The 16537-nt window shown below is 38.6% G+C and overlaps 2 protein-coding genes, 1 long non-coding RNA gene and 1 pseudogene across 4 annotated transcripts in view; 2 read left to right on the forward strand and 2 right to left on the reverse strand.

Annotated features, from left to right (window-relative positions):
- The window catches only part of LOC112290614 (protein NEDD1), a 6856-nt gene extending 1062 nt beyond the window's left edge, over positions 1-5794 (reverse strand). The window contains exons 1-9 of the mRNA XM_024537075.3: positions 5257-5794; positions 3735-3847; positions 3282-3542; positions 3087-3191; positions 2611-2676; positions 2050-2271; positions 1068-1679; positions 561-694; positions 1-302 (exon numbers count right to left, since the gene is read on the reverse strand). The exon at positions 1-302 is cut by the window's left edge and continues 146 nt beyond it. Coding sequence (XP_024392843.1) covers positions 1-302; positions 561-694; positions 1068-1679; positions 2050-2271; positions 2611-2676; positions 3087-3191; positions 3282-3542; positions 3735-3847; positions 5257-5404 — 1963 coding nt within the window. The 5' untranslated portion in view covers positions 5405-5794. The remainder of the gene's footprint in view (positions 303-560; positions 695-1067; positions 1680-2049; positions 2272-2610; positions 2677-3086; positions 3192-3281; positions 3543-3734; positions 3848-5256) is intronic.
- Positions 5795-7284: 1490 nt separating this feature from the next.
- On the reverse strand, positions 7285-9346 carry LOC149987901 (uncharacterized). The gene is made up of 2 exons (XR_016505971.1): positions 8463-9346; positions 7285-8089 (listed from the first exon to the last, which is right to left on the reverse strand). It is a non-coding gene; the product is annotated as an uncharacterized LOC149987901 (long non-coding RNA).
- Positions 9347-10000: 654 nt separating this feature from the next.
- Positions 10001-11223, forward strand: LOC112290615 (enolase-like; annotated as a pseudogene). Its single transcript, XR_016505972.1, has 5 exons — positions 10001-10101; positions 10321-10384; positions 10613-10677; positions 10855-10902; positions 11001-11223. The product of XR_016505972.1 is annotated as an enolase-like (transcript).
- Positions 11188-12399, forward strand: LOC149987902 (bifunctional enolase 2/transcriptional activator-like). Its single transcript, XM_090255195.1, has 4 exons — positions 11188-11330; positions 11727-11915; positions 12096-12152; positions 12272-12399. Exons 1-4 carry the CDS (start codon positions 11268-11270, stop codon positions 12350-12352), a joined length of 390 nt encoding a protein of 129 aa, XP_090111321.1. The 5' UTR covers positions 11188-11267; the 3' UTR covers positions 12353-12399.
- Positions 12400-16537: the final 4138 nt, after the last annotated feature.

Consider the following 16537-nt stretch of genomic DNA (forward strand, 5'->3'; position numbering starts at 1 on the left):
ATACTGAATACCCAGCAGACCCGGGAAGGGACCCAGGCAGAGATCGTGAAAAGCTTGAGTTAAGATCTCGTGCCTCGTAAGACAATAACTTTCTGTTTGCAGCTAAAGTTGCTGCTTCAAAATCGCTGGCTGGCACCGTTGCTGACTGATGACCCACACCATGTGTTAGAGGTAGAGACGAATCTTGATCTAGGGATCGAAGCAACGGAACATCACCCTTGGTGGAAGCTGGTAGTCTGTAATCTGCAGGAGTTGCCAGTGAATCAAAACGGGACGATGGAAGCTCTGTAGTTGAAGCAAACCTGCATTACCCACGACCGACATATTACATAGTTAACCAAAGAAATATGGAAGAATTTGGAAAACAGAAAAGAGATTCAGCGACAAAAAGGATAAGCCCAGAATCGAGCAGAATAGATAATCATGTGTAAAGAAAACAACACTAGACCGATATGGAACCACAAACATGCAAACTAACATGAGAAAAGAGCAGCTAGCTTATGCAGTCCAGCATGTAATAGGACTCAATTGAAACAAAAAGGTAACCAAGAAACGCAAACCTGGACATGGTTGATTGCCTTGGGCCCCCCCTTTCCAAAGGTTCACCACCCCATGCCTCTGGAGGTGTTGTAGATGGAGATCGGTCCAACCCACTAGATATCCCAGGAGGAGGAGTAACTGACATTAAGTCATCCTGCCAACCCATAACATACATTAATTTACGAGATAGATAATCTACCAGAAAAGTGGGAAAAAAAAAAAAGTTTCATCGCATCAAAAAACCAACAAGTAAAGAGCATGACTGCAAACAGGAGTCCAAATAACACAACGAACAGGAATCAGTCCATTCATTATAAAACTATCTCAAAAACATGGCATTGAACAAAGAGAAAAATAAATAGAACAAAAGAAAACAAAAGAATACCACCAAAAAGTAAAATAAAAGGCTCAGACTTAGCATTACAATAAGCAGTAAAAGAGATGGACTTGAACACATGCTCCACCGAAGGAGCATTTTAAAATTTTGAGAAATGATGCAAAGCATCTTCTATGACGATGAGATGCACCTGCCGTGTTCCTAGAGAAGGCCTCCGTGAAACGCTTGAATCGCGAGAGTCTCGAGACTCCCTAACATCCTCCTTCACGTCCTTAATGTTGGGAAACCGCCGAACTGAAGAAGTACCCCAAGTTGTTCTCTTATCCCCACCAAGAGATGCCATATCCTTATTAAACCCATCTCCAGCACCCCCTTCATCCCAATAACCTGTAACTGATGGAGTAATGGGTTGTACATCAACGAGAGGTGAGAACACCTCCATATCATCGTTTCCGGAGTTGAATGCATTCATCCAAGGAGTTTGAAGTCTAGAAATTGGATTATTTCCCCATGCTCGCATGGAAGAATAAGGTGTAACATCTCCTCCTGCTGACTTTGGCCTTGAGTTACCTGAAGGCCCCCCAGGAGCTGAAGAAGGTACCTGACCTGAAAATGAACTGATACGAATGCTAGATTTAGTAGGTGGAGCAGCAGATGTTGTCCGTCCCCTGGTGCCAGCAGGAAGGGGATCTGGCATAAGCACGGATTCTTCATTGCTGTTACCTAAAAGAGCAGACTCTCCAGATCTTGTGTCTTTGACAGAAATTGGATTAGACCGTTGCCAACTCAAGCTTGTCACTGCCTGCACATATATGGTGAAATATGGTCTACAATTCTTGAGCAAAAGAAATAGAGAAATGTAACAGAAGTATTGACGGATGAGTCTAAAAGAATATCATTCACAATGTTTAATTTTGATTCTAGAAAACTGGAAAGTTTAAAAAGCAAGAAAAAATGTATTCCCAAAGGAAGTCAAAGATGTCAAATAACACTAATAAATGATGAACTCAGTAATACCTAGACGCAGTCACTCTCTGGAAAAATGAAAAAAACGCGAAGAATTATATTTACCATCTTATATGCCTACAGTAAAGATAGTATCCGCAAACATATGCTTCATAGATCAGGTTTGCTCCATTTCAAGGCAGCACCCAGAATTTATTACTTCTCACCTCCGAAGCACCATAAGCCCGCAGAATTGTGAAAGGCTGGGGCCGACCCCGCAAATCATAGAACACAACTCGGCCACTATTGGTACCAGCTGCCAAGGTGTTGCCATCATCCCTAAAAGCCAAAGATGCAAAGGGAGCTTCATATGGTACACAGAACACAGGCTTTTTGACACCAGGATCATATGTATATAACTTCTTGTCTAGTCCAGCACTCACAATCATCTGGCAACAAAAATTACATTAAAATTTAGAAAATATTGCCCAAAACCATTTTATGGTTTCCAACACCAGACACTTTGATTTCTAGAAGAGAAAGAAAGCAAAGCATGACTTTCAATCATTTCAAGCATGAAGACATAAGTCAACATGAAACATAACTAAGAGACATCATACAGCTTCATATTTCCCGCAAAATATCTTAGTAAATATCATTCTTGGAAGAACTGTGGATGATAGAAATTTAATCATGGTGCGTCCAGATTTCGGTCTGGGTAACTAGTCTCTGCTCATTGAAAAAAAGCTTAGTTCGTACAAGAGTGTACAGAGTAGCAAACGACAGACCTTGTCAGATGTTGGTGAGAAGCAGAGCCCTGTAGTAGGTGCTGAATGCTGCTTCAGCCAAGATACCTGCAGCGAAAAAAAATTCTCAAAAAAACTTAACATTCAATCACATTAATGATTTAAGATAAAGGCGCCCTCTTGTAGAAGACAGAAGTGGCCAACACCGTGAGAAGGATAAGCCCTTCCAAGTATCCAAATCATTTGAAGAAACGCTAAAGCTGTACACGTAAACACAAGCTCATTCTCAGCAACACAATGTAAAATCATGCAATGTCAAAGAAAAGACACCACAATAGGAAAAGAAGGGATTGTTTGAACACTTCAACACAAAAACACGCATAAACTAAGAACTAAAAACAAACTAACAATACTTAAGCAATCGGTGGACTTTAGCAGCTTCAAAACAAAAGATGACAAGTGGTTAAACCTCAGATTCAAAGCAGAGAGTAAAGAGAAAAGTACAAGAATTGACCTGCCTTGGGACTACGTGAAGTGGTGTCCCACACATGGACAGTGCCGTCATCACCAGCGGTAAGTAGAAGATGCCTACTCAATCGAGAGTACTCCATAACTCTGAGAACCTGCTCCAACGAAAGAAGCATGATGTCATTAAGGTTTTCTCTTGAATTGTGTGCAAAAAATGAGATAAGTCTAACTGCACTTATTCATACCTGATTATGAGGATCTTTAAGTTCTGCTGCCCTGGTTCCTGATGCAAGACTATGTACGATCAGGTCACCTTTTATGCTGATGGAGGCTAAGTGTTCATCCCTACAATTGTACATAACACCGGTGATAGTATCGGTGTGACCCTTCAACCACTTGATGCATCTCCTTCTTTGAAGATCCCAAATACGGACGATCTTACCAGTTCCTCCAGAGCCAAGATACCGCGACCCTTTACTGCTGAAACAAATTCCTAAAATAGATTCCTGCAACACAAGCTGAACCAATTATTCTCCAAGCTCCAGAACTTCACTACAAACTATGTCGAAGTTTAAGTTCTGTTGCGAAAGCTCTCATGACGTGCCATGAACACAGGAAGCATAAATGTCAATACCTCTTTTATCATTTTTTGTTTCACACACACAGATTCTGAAACAAAACATTGCTCGTGCACTTACATCGATATTGTCATCCGTTCCTTCACCCGGTTGAGGTACAACACCTACTGTTTGACCATTTTTCATCCATAAGGAAATCTTGCAGTCTTCTCCAGCACTTGCCACCACCAAATCTGTAGAACAGATGCTTGAGAATTGGCCAACAACTAGCAGAAGGAAAAAATCTCCACATCAAATGCATCTGATGTAAAGACTCCCTTAAGTCGCGACCGGGTAAAACCAACAGTTAAAGCAGCTAATTCCACTTATTGCTCACAGGTCTATTCTAAACCACCCCCATTTAACACTAGAAGGACCAAGGCTGCGTGAATTATTAGAAAAGCCACGCAGTTGAATTTACATGCGGTTTTAAGAGCCAGTCGATATATATCTGAGATCAATTTCGAATTCAAATTTTCCTGTGAGAAAAGAGTGGACAAATATATCCAGATCTGCGACTAAGATAGGACACTAGGATGCGGTTTCTATATGCAGCGAGCACAACCTCCGTCATTAGTATAGAACCAACGCCTTCAGACGTTACGGAATTAATGATTGGTTTGCAGATTGCGGCAAGTTCTACTAATTTTCATGCTCAATGCGGGCTAATTTCATATCAATATCAGAACACAAAACAAATTCCAAGCTCGGAAAATTATGCAATATGAAATAATCAGTAAAACAGAGCAGTGTCGAGTTCAATTCCTGCCGACAAGAAAAATCTGGTAGCAGAGAGCTTACGAATCTAGTTTTCTATCATCCACACAGCAACGAACAAATATAAACCACTCGGATGCGTTGCGAAGCCACTGTTCCAGGAAATATTCTGAAATGAAAGCCTCTACAAATCCTAACACACAAGATTCTGAGTATGGTTGACTTCAGATCAAGTACATGATGCGACTCATGTCTTCAAGCCTTCTCTCCATAATTACAGAATCTGCAAAGCATAGCGAGCCCTAAACTCTTCGCTCTTTGTAATTACGCTGCTTGAACTGTGCCAGCATGCTGAATTTTGAGTTGGTTTGTCAGAGGTACGTTGGTGATCTGAGTAGGTTTTAAAAGGAACAGTAATACATCTGCTAGCTGAAGTAATGGAGTTAATGTTTAATTTCGAGCATAGAGCTCATCCGCAAATTATCGGCCACCTAACCACGCACATTCAAGGACGGGTTTGTAAGTAGACTAGACTTACAATGAACACGTTGTTTGCCTCTTGTCCAGGCAAAAAACAGCATGTTCGCTCATAGGAGTATTTCTTAAAAGTAGAGCGAAGAAGCGCACTATTGTTATAAAGAAACATCGTACGTATTTCAGCGCACATAATAGAAAACCAGCTTAAGGAAGCAGAAGGTGCCTCAAAGCAGCAGCAAAGTCCTTATATCTGCGACGGATTCTCCAGGTCCAGTGTTGAACCTTACAGTCTCGACGCACCAAATCACCAATCACTAAATCTGCATTCAAAGTCGGACTACTTGATTCATGTGCTAACCATAAAATATAAAACGAGACACGCCCTGGACAAAGCCTGCATCGAACTTACTGGTGTGGTTCCATCGCACGCAATTGACTTGATATCCCGGAGAAGGAGTGTACTGGAACGTGCAGGGGTCCCCTGTCTCTATGGATACATCAAACAACTTTACTGTTTCACCTCCGCACGCTGCCAGCAACGACGTTCCCTGTGCCATTGCCCAATCAGCTGTAAACCCAACCTCCTTCACCCGTGTACTTCTTGATCTTCCAACAACACCACAACCAAAGCCTTTCTCCAGTACCAAACCCCTCCAAATGAACCTCACGCTACAAATCGCAATTTCATGAGCTCCACCTATCCACCAGTCCACCTGTCCACCGTATTCCTAACATTGCAAGCGACACGATCCCCATCCACTCATGAATTCTTCCTTCACACCAACAACCCTAATCTCCTCAACTCCGCTCCGTTTAGAATGCGTTCCATTCGGATGCTTCAATGTCCGCGAGGCGATGTCACCACGGATTGCGACGCAAAAGAAAGGTGCACGTCTCAACCTCCATAACACGACTCTCGTCGATCTTCGTACCAAGCTCATCAACTGAGGCCCGTCTCTATCCGATGTGTCTGCGCCAAGCTATGTAAGGAAAGTTTATTTGGCTACATTCTATGTAGATTTAATCCTGCTCTTCTTAACCTTTAAAAACCGAGTCTGCGTTTTGCCGTTCCAGCTTCCCTCCTTTTTGAATCACGTCTTTCATTAGGCTTACTATTTGGGATCATCTCTTTGCCTCCTGCATTCCAGACATTCACCATCGGCTTGTCAAAAGGTGTGAAGTCTTCCCTGAAATCGTTCTTTCTCTCGTATGCTTTCGGGTGATAATGGTGATCATAATATTTCGAGTCTTCCTGGACTAGTTTTCTGAATAGTTAGCGATGAGGATTAGACTGGGTTACTTGGACGTGGAGTGAAGAACTAATGTTGAATGTGGGTTACAGCGCATAGAACACAGAGTGCTGGCAGATCAGCAAGACAAATCTTGACCAACTGTTAGTTAAATACTCAGCCTTAAAGCTAAGGATCAAGCTTATTTTAAAATACAGTTTATTCTTAGCAGAATCAGGAACAAAATACTAACTGCAATGCACTGGACAACCAATTGATTACATAACATGGGCTGCTAGCTAATTCTCTGAGAAACTACCGATTCCAAGCGAATTGATGCAGACAGCTCACCCCGAATACAACAGTCGTGCAAAACTCAATGTGCAGGTCCATATTCACAGTTGTATCTATTGAGCAGGATTCAGGAGCTAGACTTGTTACCATAGCATGCCCACATTTCTATAATGCTTCTGTCATGTGAATCAACCTCAAGTGAACCAGTAGTTAATGAAGCAATTCAATATTGATAGAGAATGTAGGACGTGCACAGAATCATGCTGAAATCTAGCGGATTCTGTGCAATGATGAACACCCACATGCTTGCTGCATTGTTTGCAAGTACTATCATCATCTGTATCGTGGCATACTTCATGAAATTGCTTGTAATGCAGCTCTACTCTGCAACACCGTATACAGAAAGTCATAGAGTTGCAGTAGATCACAGACATAGCTTGTAACTCCAGGTACGAGGTAAGAATGGTGGCTTTGTCCACAATCAAGAGGTGTCTTTCTCATCAGGCACACCAGCCAGCTAGGGGGGAGTTCAGAAGACATCATACCAAGCAAGACAAAGCTGCTTTGCCATCATCAAATGTTGCATACTGAAAGTCTGTCTTGCCCAGTATTGCATGTTTGGAAACATCGAATCAACACGGTGACAATCATTTGGCTGTGGTAGGATTCATCACATGCATTGCACCCTTGTAGACTCACATTCCAATCAGAAAGCCATCATTGTCCCCACAGTTGTTTTCCCGTGGAACTTCATTGTAAAATCATTCCAACTGGCAGGTCAAGACCCTACTGGTAATCCGAGGTTCAACTTTTTGAATTTACTACTCACTTCTTTAAAATCTTCTTACAACTATGCGACAAACTCGATTATTACGAACCCAAAAGGGTAACACAAGAAGCCAATGGAGAGAGTCGACGAGTAACGGAGTATTTGTATTGCTAACCATTTTTCTCCTCAAATAATATACAGATGGCAAGATATTATATACAGAAAATAACAAGTTGCTCTGGTACTCTCATAACAGAAGTGTTTCAATCTGAATCAGCATCGATTTTGCTGTTTGATCAACTCAGACAGCAATGACACCTCGGCAAAACAAGCTGGTCAACTTCAGCAAGTTTATGACAAGGGCCCACGTACCAACCTCAAAGACTATGACTTGTAGTGAACTGTACGTTAGATTCTGCTAAGCTTGGGAGAAAGTGCTTGCGAGTGAGGGGATAACTTGCAACAGTGGCTGAAAGAGTCAGCCTGTCAGAGTAGGCCCAACTCTCAGAAATCAACTTCTGTTACATACATTGCTGAATGCTCACATAACAAGATTTAGAGACTGGCTCTATGTCTAGACGACCATCTCGCGAACAGAACACGTGGAAATGAGCAGAAACCGTTGAGCAATCACGATGACCTGGGAGATGCCAGTGAGTGTCGGAAATTGTAAGCTTTGAAGCAGGAGCGTGGGAATGTTTTGTTTACAAATTGCTAACAGTCGGTTCATCAATTCTTCGGACGGCCTTGGTCTGGCGTAAATATTTTAACGATTGTGGTTCGAATGTTGCTTGCGACCCTACCCACATTGTTGACGATGGCAATCGCCACTACTTTAAACGAGCGAAAAAACCTCGTTGCGAACTGGACAACCCTCCTCCACCCGAGCCACCGATAGATGATGGTGGTCTCGGGATCGCGTTTGGGCAATCTTCTCTATTCAGCCGTTCCTGCAACGAATGAATGACTGTGTCGATCAGTGTGATCTCGCCAATTTCAAGCACTCTGAACTGACAGTACGAGTCAAAGCCTGCAGGGTAAAGATACTGTAATCTTCTAAAGTAGTCGATAAAGCACCATGGTGATCAAGTCTGCTATCCCGAGGATGACATCTTTGATGACACTTCATCAATCAGATGGTAGAATTCATTTTGAGTACACTTAATCAGATATGAACGATATCCCAACAAGTAGCAGTCTAGTTTGATAAGAGGAATAAGCATTCGAAGGAACAAACAAATTCAGCATCTGGATGATAAACCTCTGGATTGTAAAACAATACGTGGAACTATGGTTTAAAACCCTGATTAGAGGTTTGCGTACCAGAGCCTTAGGAGGTGGCACTGAATTGGCTGAAGGAACAGCTTGCGTGGTTGGCTTTCTATCATCAAGAAACTCCAGGCCGTAACAGTATGGAAGCTCGCCGGTGATGTCGATCGGTTGAGTCGTTTGGCTCGAGCTTACTTCCTTGTGGGCACTGTACCGTACGCATGCATACTAAAAATCTGTGAAATTTCGAATACTTTTAGCAAATTGGTTGTCCAGTTCAGTATGGGGCACGAACACTTGTGGTTCACTGCTCCCACTAAGGCCCAAACAGACGGGATTACGCCCTTGTTCACGATCACACTTGAATATAACAAACATTCTCTACAACTCCTGGTGGTTAGTAAGGTCTTCGTCTCCTCTGCCGACCCTGCCCCTGACGAGCTAGTATCCGTGATTTCGCTAACCATTTCCACAGGTCAGCTTCCAATTCTTCAGATTAAAACCCTTATGCTCTCTCCAAGAAAACCTGATTTACTTCAATTCCGACGAGGTAAACCTGATCTTTCATTACCGATTCAGGTGGAATTGACACAGACGCTGAATTTTCATATCCTCACTTTCACAACCTTAATCCCCTTCCCAACGAATCAAATACTCATAGTTATCCTACTGTTAGGCACACCACGTTCGATCAAAGACCGACTGCACTAATTGAACTGACGCCTAAATGCAAAAGCTTGCAAACCTGAACATAAGTGCAGAATCCGACCAAAAAATCAACGCGAAAATTTAGACCAAATTCCTCCAGAGTCGTACAGAAACAAAGGAAGAAGAACTGTCCGAAGCAAAAACCACCAACGACGTTACGACCCTCGGAAACCCGCAGGTCAAGCGACAACCAAACGCAATCTAAATAATTCGAGTGATTCTCAAAAAAAAAAAAAACCAATGACACAGCGCAACGTAATTGAATCCAACGCATCGCAGGCGGAGGATCTTCGAGGACTCCGACCGCGGAGAGAACCCTCAGGCTACCAGACGAAAGACACATTGAAAAAGGGCAGCCCCACACGCCCCCTCTTGACTGAAATTGATCCCAATCACGTGCAACCAGGTGATGACAGAGGCATTAAGAACCCGCCGACGACGACGACCACACTTCGGCTATTCTCCTGTGTGCCAATGAGCAGCCGTGTGGCGAAGGATTTCCATCGCCGACTGTGTGGAGGCAAACGAAGGGATTTCCGGAGGCACCAAGCTCCCCTTTGCCATGTTGTCGGTGACGCCGGCTCATGCCTCGTGGAAATAAATGACTCCGCAATGCGTCTATTCATCCAGCCGGTCGACGAACGACATCCATGTTTACAGAAGAATACATTGATAAAATTCATGTTGTTGGTAAAAAGTTGGTGGATGGGTTTGTTTCCATTCGTCATCCACGTTCAATAGTCGCAGAGCTCTCCTGAACTGCACCATGCCATTGCAAGTGCCTTCGGAAAGCAGAGCCAGAGGCTTGTTTCTCTCCGAATTGCAGGTCTGGTAACAATTTCGGCAGGTTTGATTCAGAGGTGTTCTTACATTCGTGGGTTTTCGAGGCGATTGTGTGTCGGTTTCCGCTGCTGATCATGGCGACCATCCAATCGATCAAGGCGCGCTCCATTTTTGGCAGAGGGGTTACCACCCCACTCTGGAGGTGCTGTGACATTTGTGCTGTTTTTGGGTTGACGATGTGGTTTGCTAGTCGTGGCATTCAATGTTGTGGTAGTTGGATTTGGGCGAAAATTAGAATGGAGATGATTGTCAGAGTAGAGGATTTTCTCTATGTAGTGCTTTAGGAGTTCTTTCGGTTTGGGAAGAGGATGTTGCGCGACGGATTGATGGGTTTTTGGTTGTGCGTATTGATGCTGATCAGGCGGATATTCACTTACCCGATGAATCGTGGTATAGGGCGGCAGTACCCAGCGGTGCGTCTACTGGTCAGAACCTTTACTCCTATGCAAGCTTCTCATTTATATCTTGAGACTGACGAATTTGTTTCTTTTCTAGACTTCATCTTCTGCGATAGTTTCTGGTCATCGGTTACCCATTTTCTTGGTAGGCTGAGAATAACCTCTAGGAAGAAAGCATTTTGGGCAATTTGAAGGTTTCTGCGGTCTGATCATTGTTCTGAGCACCGACGATAATTTTCAATGTGCTTTTGACAGGCGTTTATGAAGCCTTGGAGTTGAGAGACGGAGGCAAGGATTATATGGGAAAGGGGGTTCAGAAGGCATTTATTTTTCTCTGCCCTTCCAATGAAAAAAGAAAGAAAGAAAAAGACCTTTAATCACTGGCCCAATTACAAGAATGCTCAGTCATAGACGATCTGATTGGTACAAATCCTTGTCTTAATCTGAATTTGTGGAGGGATGTGGATTTTTAAACTGGTTCACGATTGTGTCAATAGGCTGTGAACAATGTTAACAACGTCATCGGCCCCGCTCTTGTCGGAAAGGTATTTGAATTCCGTGAAGAAGTTTCCCGACTTTTTTGATTGGAGGATGGTTCTGTGCATGTGGGTGTGGAATTTGACATGATTGTACGATTTTGCAGGACCCCTTAGATCAAACCGCAATCGACAACTTTATGGTTCATGAACTCGACGGAGCAAAGAATGAGTGGGGATGGTGCAAGAAAAAGGTTTCAATATGATACGTTGCTAATGATACTTGTGCCAAATTGGGCGTGATCCACAACATCCCTGAGTTCAGAAATGAGGGATGAACTCAGCAGCAGTTGACTATCATGACTGGCTGGCGATCAAAGAGAGACCTCATCATTTGATGAACATTTTGTTCTTTTTTATGCAGTTGGTTGCCCATGCTATTTTGGCAGTTTCACTTGCTGTGTGCAAGGCCGGTGCTGAAGATTCCTCTTTACCTGGTTACCTTCCTTCGCACTCAATAGCTCATAGTACGTATTCTTTTCTAGTATCTGTTTGTTTAGTGAAGTAGCCAGTTTTCTTCAACTGATGTTGGGTAAGTATTAAATAGGAATTCATGAACTTGCCCACTGGTGCATTTTCCTTCAATGAAGCCATGAAGATTGGTTGAGGTTTATCACAATTTGAAAGTGATCCCCTTATTGCTTTATTCTGGCCACACATTCTTCCATAACTTGTGCTTGGGTTGGGGGTGGGGTGTGCTGTAACATTGCAGTTTGCAACTACTATGTTAGACTGTTTATAGATTATAGCATATAAATGAGAGATATCTACTTGTCGTAATATTTTAGATAGTATAGCTCTAAAGAGCATTTAAATATTTTGTTTGGTTGCAGCGTTTGGGATACGCCGTTCAGCAGAAGGCATGTAACGCTCTTCTATTAAAGGTAAACCAGATTTTATCAGTAACCGAGAGTAATGAAGCTGTGGTCGTGGCAAAGAAAGCCGGATGGGGTGTGATGACAAGCCATCGAAGTGGAGCGACGGAGGACTTCATTGCAGACCTTGCCGTTGGTCTTTCAACTGTACGTCAGCATTTTTTTTTACTTTCTTAGTTATGTTGTGTTTTGTTTTGTTTTACTTTATTTTATTTCTTGGACAAAAATTCCGGAATTTTTTCGTAGTTGATGCTTTGACCTTAAATTAATATCGTGGATTGCCTCTGCTGTGAAGAGTGTGGTAGTGGCGTTCGCTTGATGATGCAGGGCCAGATTAAGACTGGAGCTCCTTGCCGCTCTGAGAGATTGTCCAAGTACAACCAGGTTCGGCCTACTCTGGATTCTTGCTCTAGATATTGATCGTGAGAAAAGCATGAAAATTGTTGAAAGTAAATGCATTGTCGAACTCAAAATCATCTCTGTGGTGTTAATACTCTGTGCAGCTTCTAAGAATTGAGGAGGAGCTTGGCAGCAAAGCCTTGTATGCCTGTCACAACGTCCGCAAACCTGCGGAGCCATACTAGAGTCTGGACAGTTCTTTGCCACTTGCCACAATTTAGTTGCATAAAGACGTATGTTTGGCTATAAAACTGCATGCTGTTGATACATAGATGCCTCATGTTTCTTACTGTGGAAGAGTTGACCACTTTAAGAATGATTACAAATTGTAATGTATTGTGTTAGTAAAACTTATTATTCTATGTAACATGTTAAGATTGCATAATACACATCAATGTAATTTTGTTAAACAATTAAAGTATTGATTCATTAATAGTTAATTATCATTCATTTATATTTTACTTAACATTTTTTGTTTGCATGTATTTGATAATGCTCAACACATATTGTGTGTGTAAATATATATTTATATATATTTGTGTACAATTGTCTGCTGAAAGTTTCTTTAGATCATATTTCACTCTAATACACGAAAATATATTTCAGTATTATTTGATCCATTGAACTAATTTCATCATTATTTGTGCCTCAAAGCCATCTATTAGTGCTAACATCTGAATATTTTGAACACTTCTTTTTTTCTTTTTTTGTTATCTTTTATATTATGTATATATGGTACGTCTATGTACACATACTTCTCAATTGACACTATTTATTTAGAGAGTCACATCTCATAATTATGTGTGCAGATTTCTTTTCTTTCTTTTCTTTCTTTTCTTTTACTGAGTCAGTACTATCAAGTAATAAATATATATTAAATTAAAGGTCAAATGAAAAAGTAATTTGAACAAAAATAATACATAAATAATTCATGCAAATTAATTTGTAACCTTTATCTTCATTCCACATTTATAAAATCAACAGAATTTTATTTTTTTGTTACAATGAAAAAAATGTGTAAGATTCATAACATAATTTCTGAACAAGTTTTTCATCTTATTAAATTATTTATCTTATCAGCAATTTGCAAAAAAGTACTTCAAGTATTTCAAATTATTTATTCAATTGAGGATGTGTTAAACATACACAACAGCCATAATTATTGACCTTTCATACTTTGTTTCAAACTTTAAACCTACAATCTGTAATAATAAAAATCTTTTTATATTCAAATACATTTGGTTTCATTTTTTTATTTTTTCGAAACAAAATGTATATTGTGTGATGTTTTGGAATTATAAACAGTGTCTTACAAAATATTTCAATAAAAAAATCAAAAATACAAAAAAAAAAAAAAAAAAAAAAAAAAAAACGTTATGAGAATATAGTGCATAATTGGATCAAGCCAAATATTCCATAGGGCCCTTGGGAGTCAAACCTTTCTCAGGCTTTCCTCATACCAATCTTCTTCATAAAGTAGTTCTTTTGACATTTTTTGGATTGTTTGGAAACTTTATTTGTTCTTATCTATGATAAACTAGCATTTCTGTTTATCCTTGAATACACCCATAAAGCATATGCACAATTGTGTAAATCTGAATAGCTTAAATGCACAATTTACATTTGTTATTATTAATAAAAGCTCTTTAAATTTTCTAGTACCCACTTAAACGTGTTTTTAGGGATGCTGGTCAATGTCTGTACCAAATATCACAAACTGTTACAAAGGTGTGTAGGTTTTATTACTTGTAGAATTATGTAATCTCATCTATAAATAGGCTTGGTAGATTATAATTAGTTGACATTGATGTCACCTCCATGTACACAATATGTATGTATAAACAAAGCTGAGTGTTTTCTTTTTCTTTCAAACATAATGTGGGTTATACTTTGTAACAATACAATTTACTAATTTTGCATAAGCAATTGGTTGTAGGAGTGCTTTAAATGTGAGTATGGCATGTTTAAGTTGTAGTGATGGCATCTATTCCCATATTTGCTCCAAAGACTAAAATATATGACATTAAACTTGCGTAGTTCTTGCACCTTGTTTAGTTCTAGAAAAGGAAGCATTGTCATTGGTTTCCAACTCCACACATCATTTTAGGTATGGGTCACATTGAAATGGTGAATGATCAATATCAATTATGAATGTTATTGTGCAAAGTATTCAGGCCAGGTATGTAGAATTTGTGTAGTATTTTGAGAAATTACATTGTGTAGATTAATGAATAATATTAAAACTTGAATATTTTAATGTGATTTAAATTTCCTTCATATTTCTCACTATGATTCTATTCTATTTAATACTGTCTTGTTTATTTTTCTGTGTTCTTTTATTGAGTTGAATTGAATCCTACATGAACATGATTGTGTCTGCATCCTTTCATTTTACAGGAAAATACATGTCCCCAATATTACATAATGGCACTGACAATTATTCTCACAACAAGGTTAGCTAAACATGGTCATGTAAACAACAGTTGGAATCATTAATGTCATCCTCATTGGTGTCAAAGCAAAATCCACGTTGTTAAAGTTCAAGTCTAAGTCAGCTATTGCAAGTAAGAACCATGCTGAAGGTTCCATTGCAATCAACTGATAAAATAAAAAATAAAAAATGGGGTTTGATTCCATCTTGTTGGAAAATGGGTCAAGAAATTTGTGGAATCTACTTCCTTTCTATACATATCATAATTTGAAGGTTTGACCCAATCTACATACATGTTTGAAATACATAAAAAAATAAAAAATAAAAATAAGAAAACAATGTTGTACTTTTGTGTACAATGTAAAAAATAAATGTTTGGAATGAAAATAGTGTTGTTTATGTGTATATACACACACACACACACACACTCTCTGAATTGTTAACAAAGCATTCAATTACTAGAAACTATAAAGGTGTTTGTATAAATGTTTTGTATTGTATATATGATTCTAATCATAAGTTGGTTTGTATAATTGTTACTTTAATATTAAAGTAAAATGTTCATGTATTGCAATTAAATTTTGAATTACATAAAGGTGGATGATAAATTAAGCCCAAGTAAGCAACCATAGAAAATCTTTAAATTTCTTTAAGTCATGATGCATGGATCATCTTGAGAATTAATATTTTTAGTTTAACTAACTATTGATTTTTATTTTTAGAATAGGAATATAAAAATAATATAATTAAAATTTAAAATTAATAAAAATCAGTTTTTTTATTTTCTTACAATAATTTTTTTAAATCCAAAAATACAATATGTGACTTCATAATTTGTTGATGTGATTTAGAATATTTTGGTATTATTTAAAAAGTCATGAGTAATGTAAAGTTATAATTTTTTAACTTTCTAATACATATACACTTCGATTTTTTTTTGAAAATAAATAATGTTACACTTTTAACCTTGAATTTATACAAAGTATGAAAATTAACACTCTGATGTTAAACCCAAAACATCAACTAATATCTTTTTTTTATCACTCCTATGGTAAATTGAAAATTTTGTAAACCTTGCTACACCATGTTAACAGAATCATTGATCCTTCAGAAGATAATTAATGAATAAAAAAAATCTAGTCATCATAAATTCATTTAATAGTTCTTGGACAGGTAATGTTTTTTTGGTAATTGATAAAATATGCATGGAAATTACAAATCCAAATAAAAGATAAAAATTCAAGTTTCATAATAGTTTGTGTTAAAATGAAACTATTTGAGTGGAATAAAGAATTTTGAGCATAACTTCTTTTATAAATTTCTCCAATATATATATACATTTTTATAAGCATAACTAGAAAATTCTACATGATCAGAAATTCATGTAAGGTTTTAATGCCAACCAAACATCCTTTGTAATGCTTTGTACTTCTTTCTTATTGAAAACATATTGAAATCATATTTGGCCTTTGCTTGCTGTTTTGGATGATTTTTTCTTTTTTTTTTTGAAATTTTTTTGTTGAGGTTGTAATAAAATTGTAATATAGTTTAAAGAAAATGTATAAGTTTAATTGGAAAAAAAAAAAAAACTAATTAGTCGTTTCAATAAATTGTGTATTGAAAAAAAAATTATGTATACTTGAGAATATACACAAGGTTGAAATATATATAAATCAAAATCAAAATCATTGATCCTTTGTATTTTTTATATGTGTCTATATTTGTGGTATACTCACATATATCACAATATATTTAAATTGATAATCTGATCTTTTTGTGAGTGGTACCAAATGGTACAAGTATATCAAACTTAATTTGATTTAAAGAAGCCAATATATACTCAATTTGAGAGGTGAGCATGCATCATGACCTAGGAATTGGGTTACTTCCCTTGTTCATAAATGAGGCTATAGATGAATTCCACAAATGAGACCAAAAG

The sequence above is a fragment of the Physcomitrium patens genome, chromosome 13, assembly GCF_059467195.1.
Source record: "Physcomitrium patens ecotype Gransden chromosome 13, ASM5946719v1, whole genome shotgun sequence".
Taxonomy (NCBI): Eukaryota; Viridiplantae; Streptophyta; class Bryopsida; order Funariales; family Funariaceae; genus Physcomitrium; species Physcomitrium patens.

Excerpts from the sequence above, each read along its gene's own strand:
- LOC149987902 (XM_090255195.1), top strand. The coding sequence starts at position 11,268 with ATGCTATTTTGGCAGTTTCACTTGCTGTGTGCAAGGCCGGTGCTGAAG. Across the intron at positions 11,916-12,095 it reads TTGCCGTTGGTCTTTCAACT|GGCCAGATTAAGACTGGAGC; the intron begins GTACGTCAGCAT and ends TTGATGATGCAG. Across the intron at positions 12,153-12,271 it reads GATTGTCCAAGTACAACCAG|CTTCTAAGAATTGAGGAGGA; the intron begins GTTCGGCCTACT and ends TACTCTGTGCAG.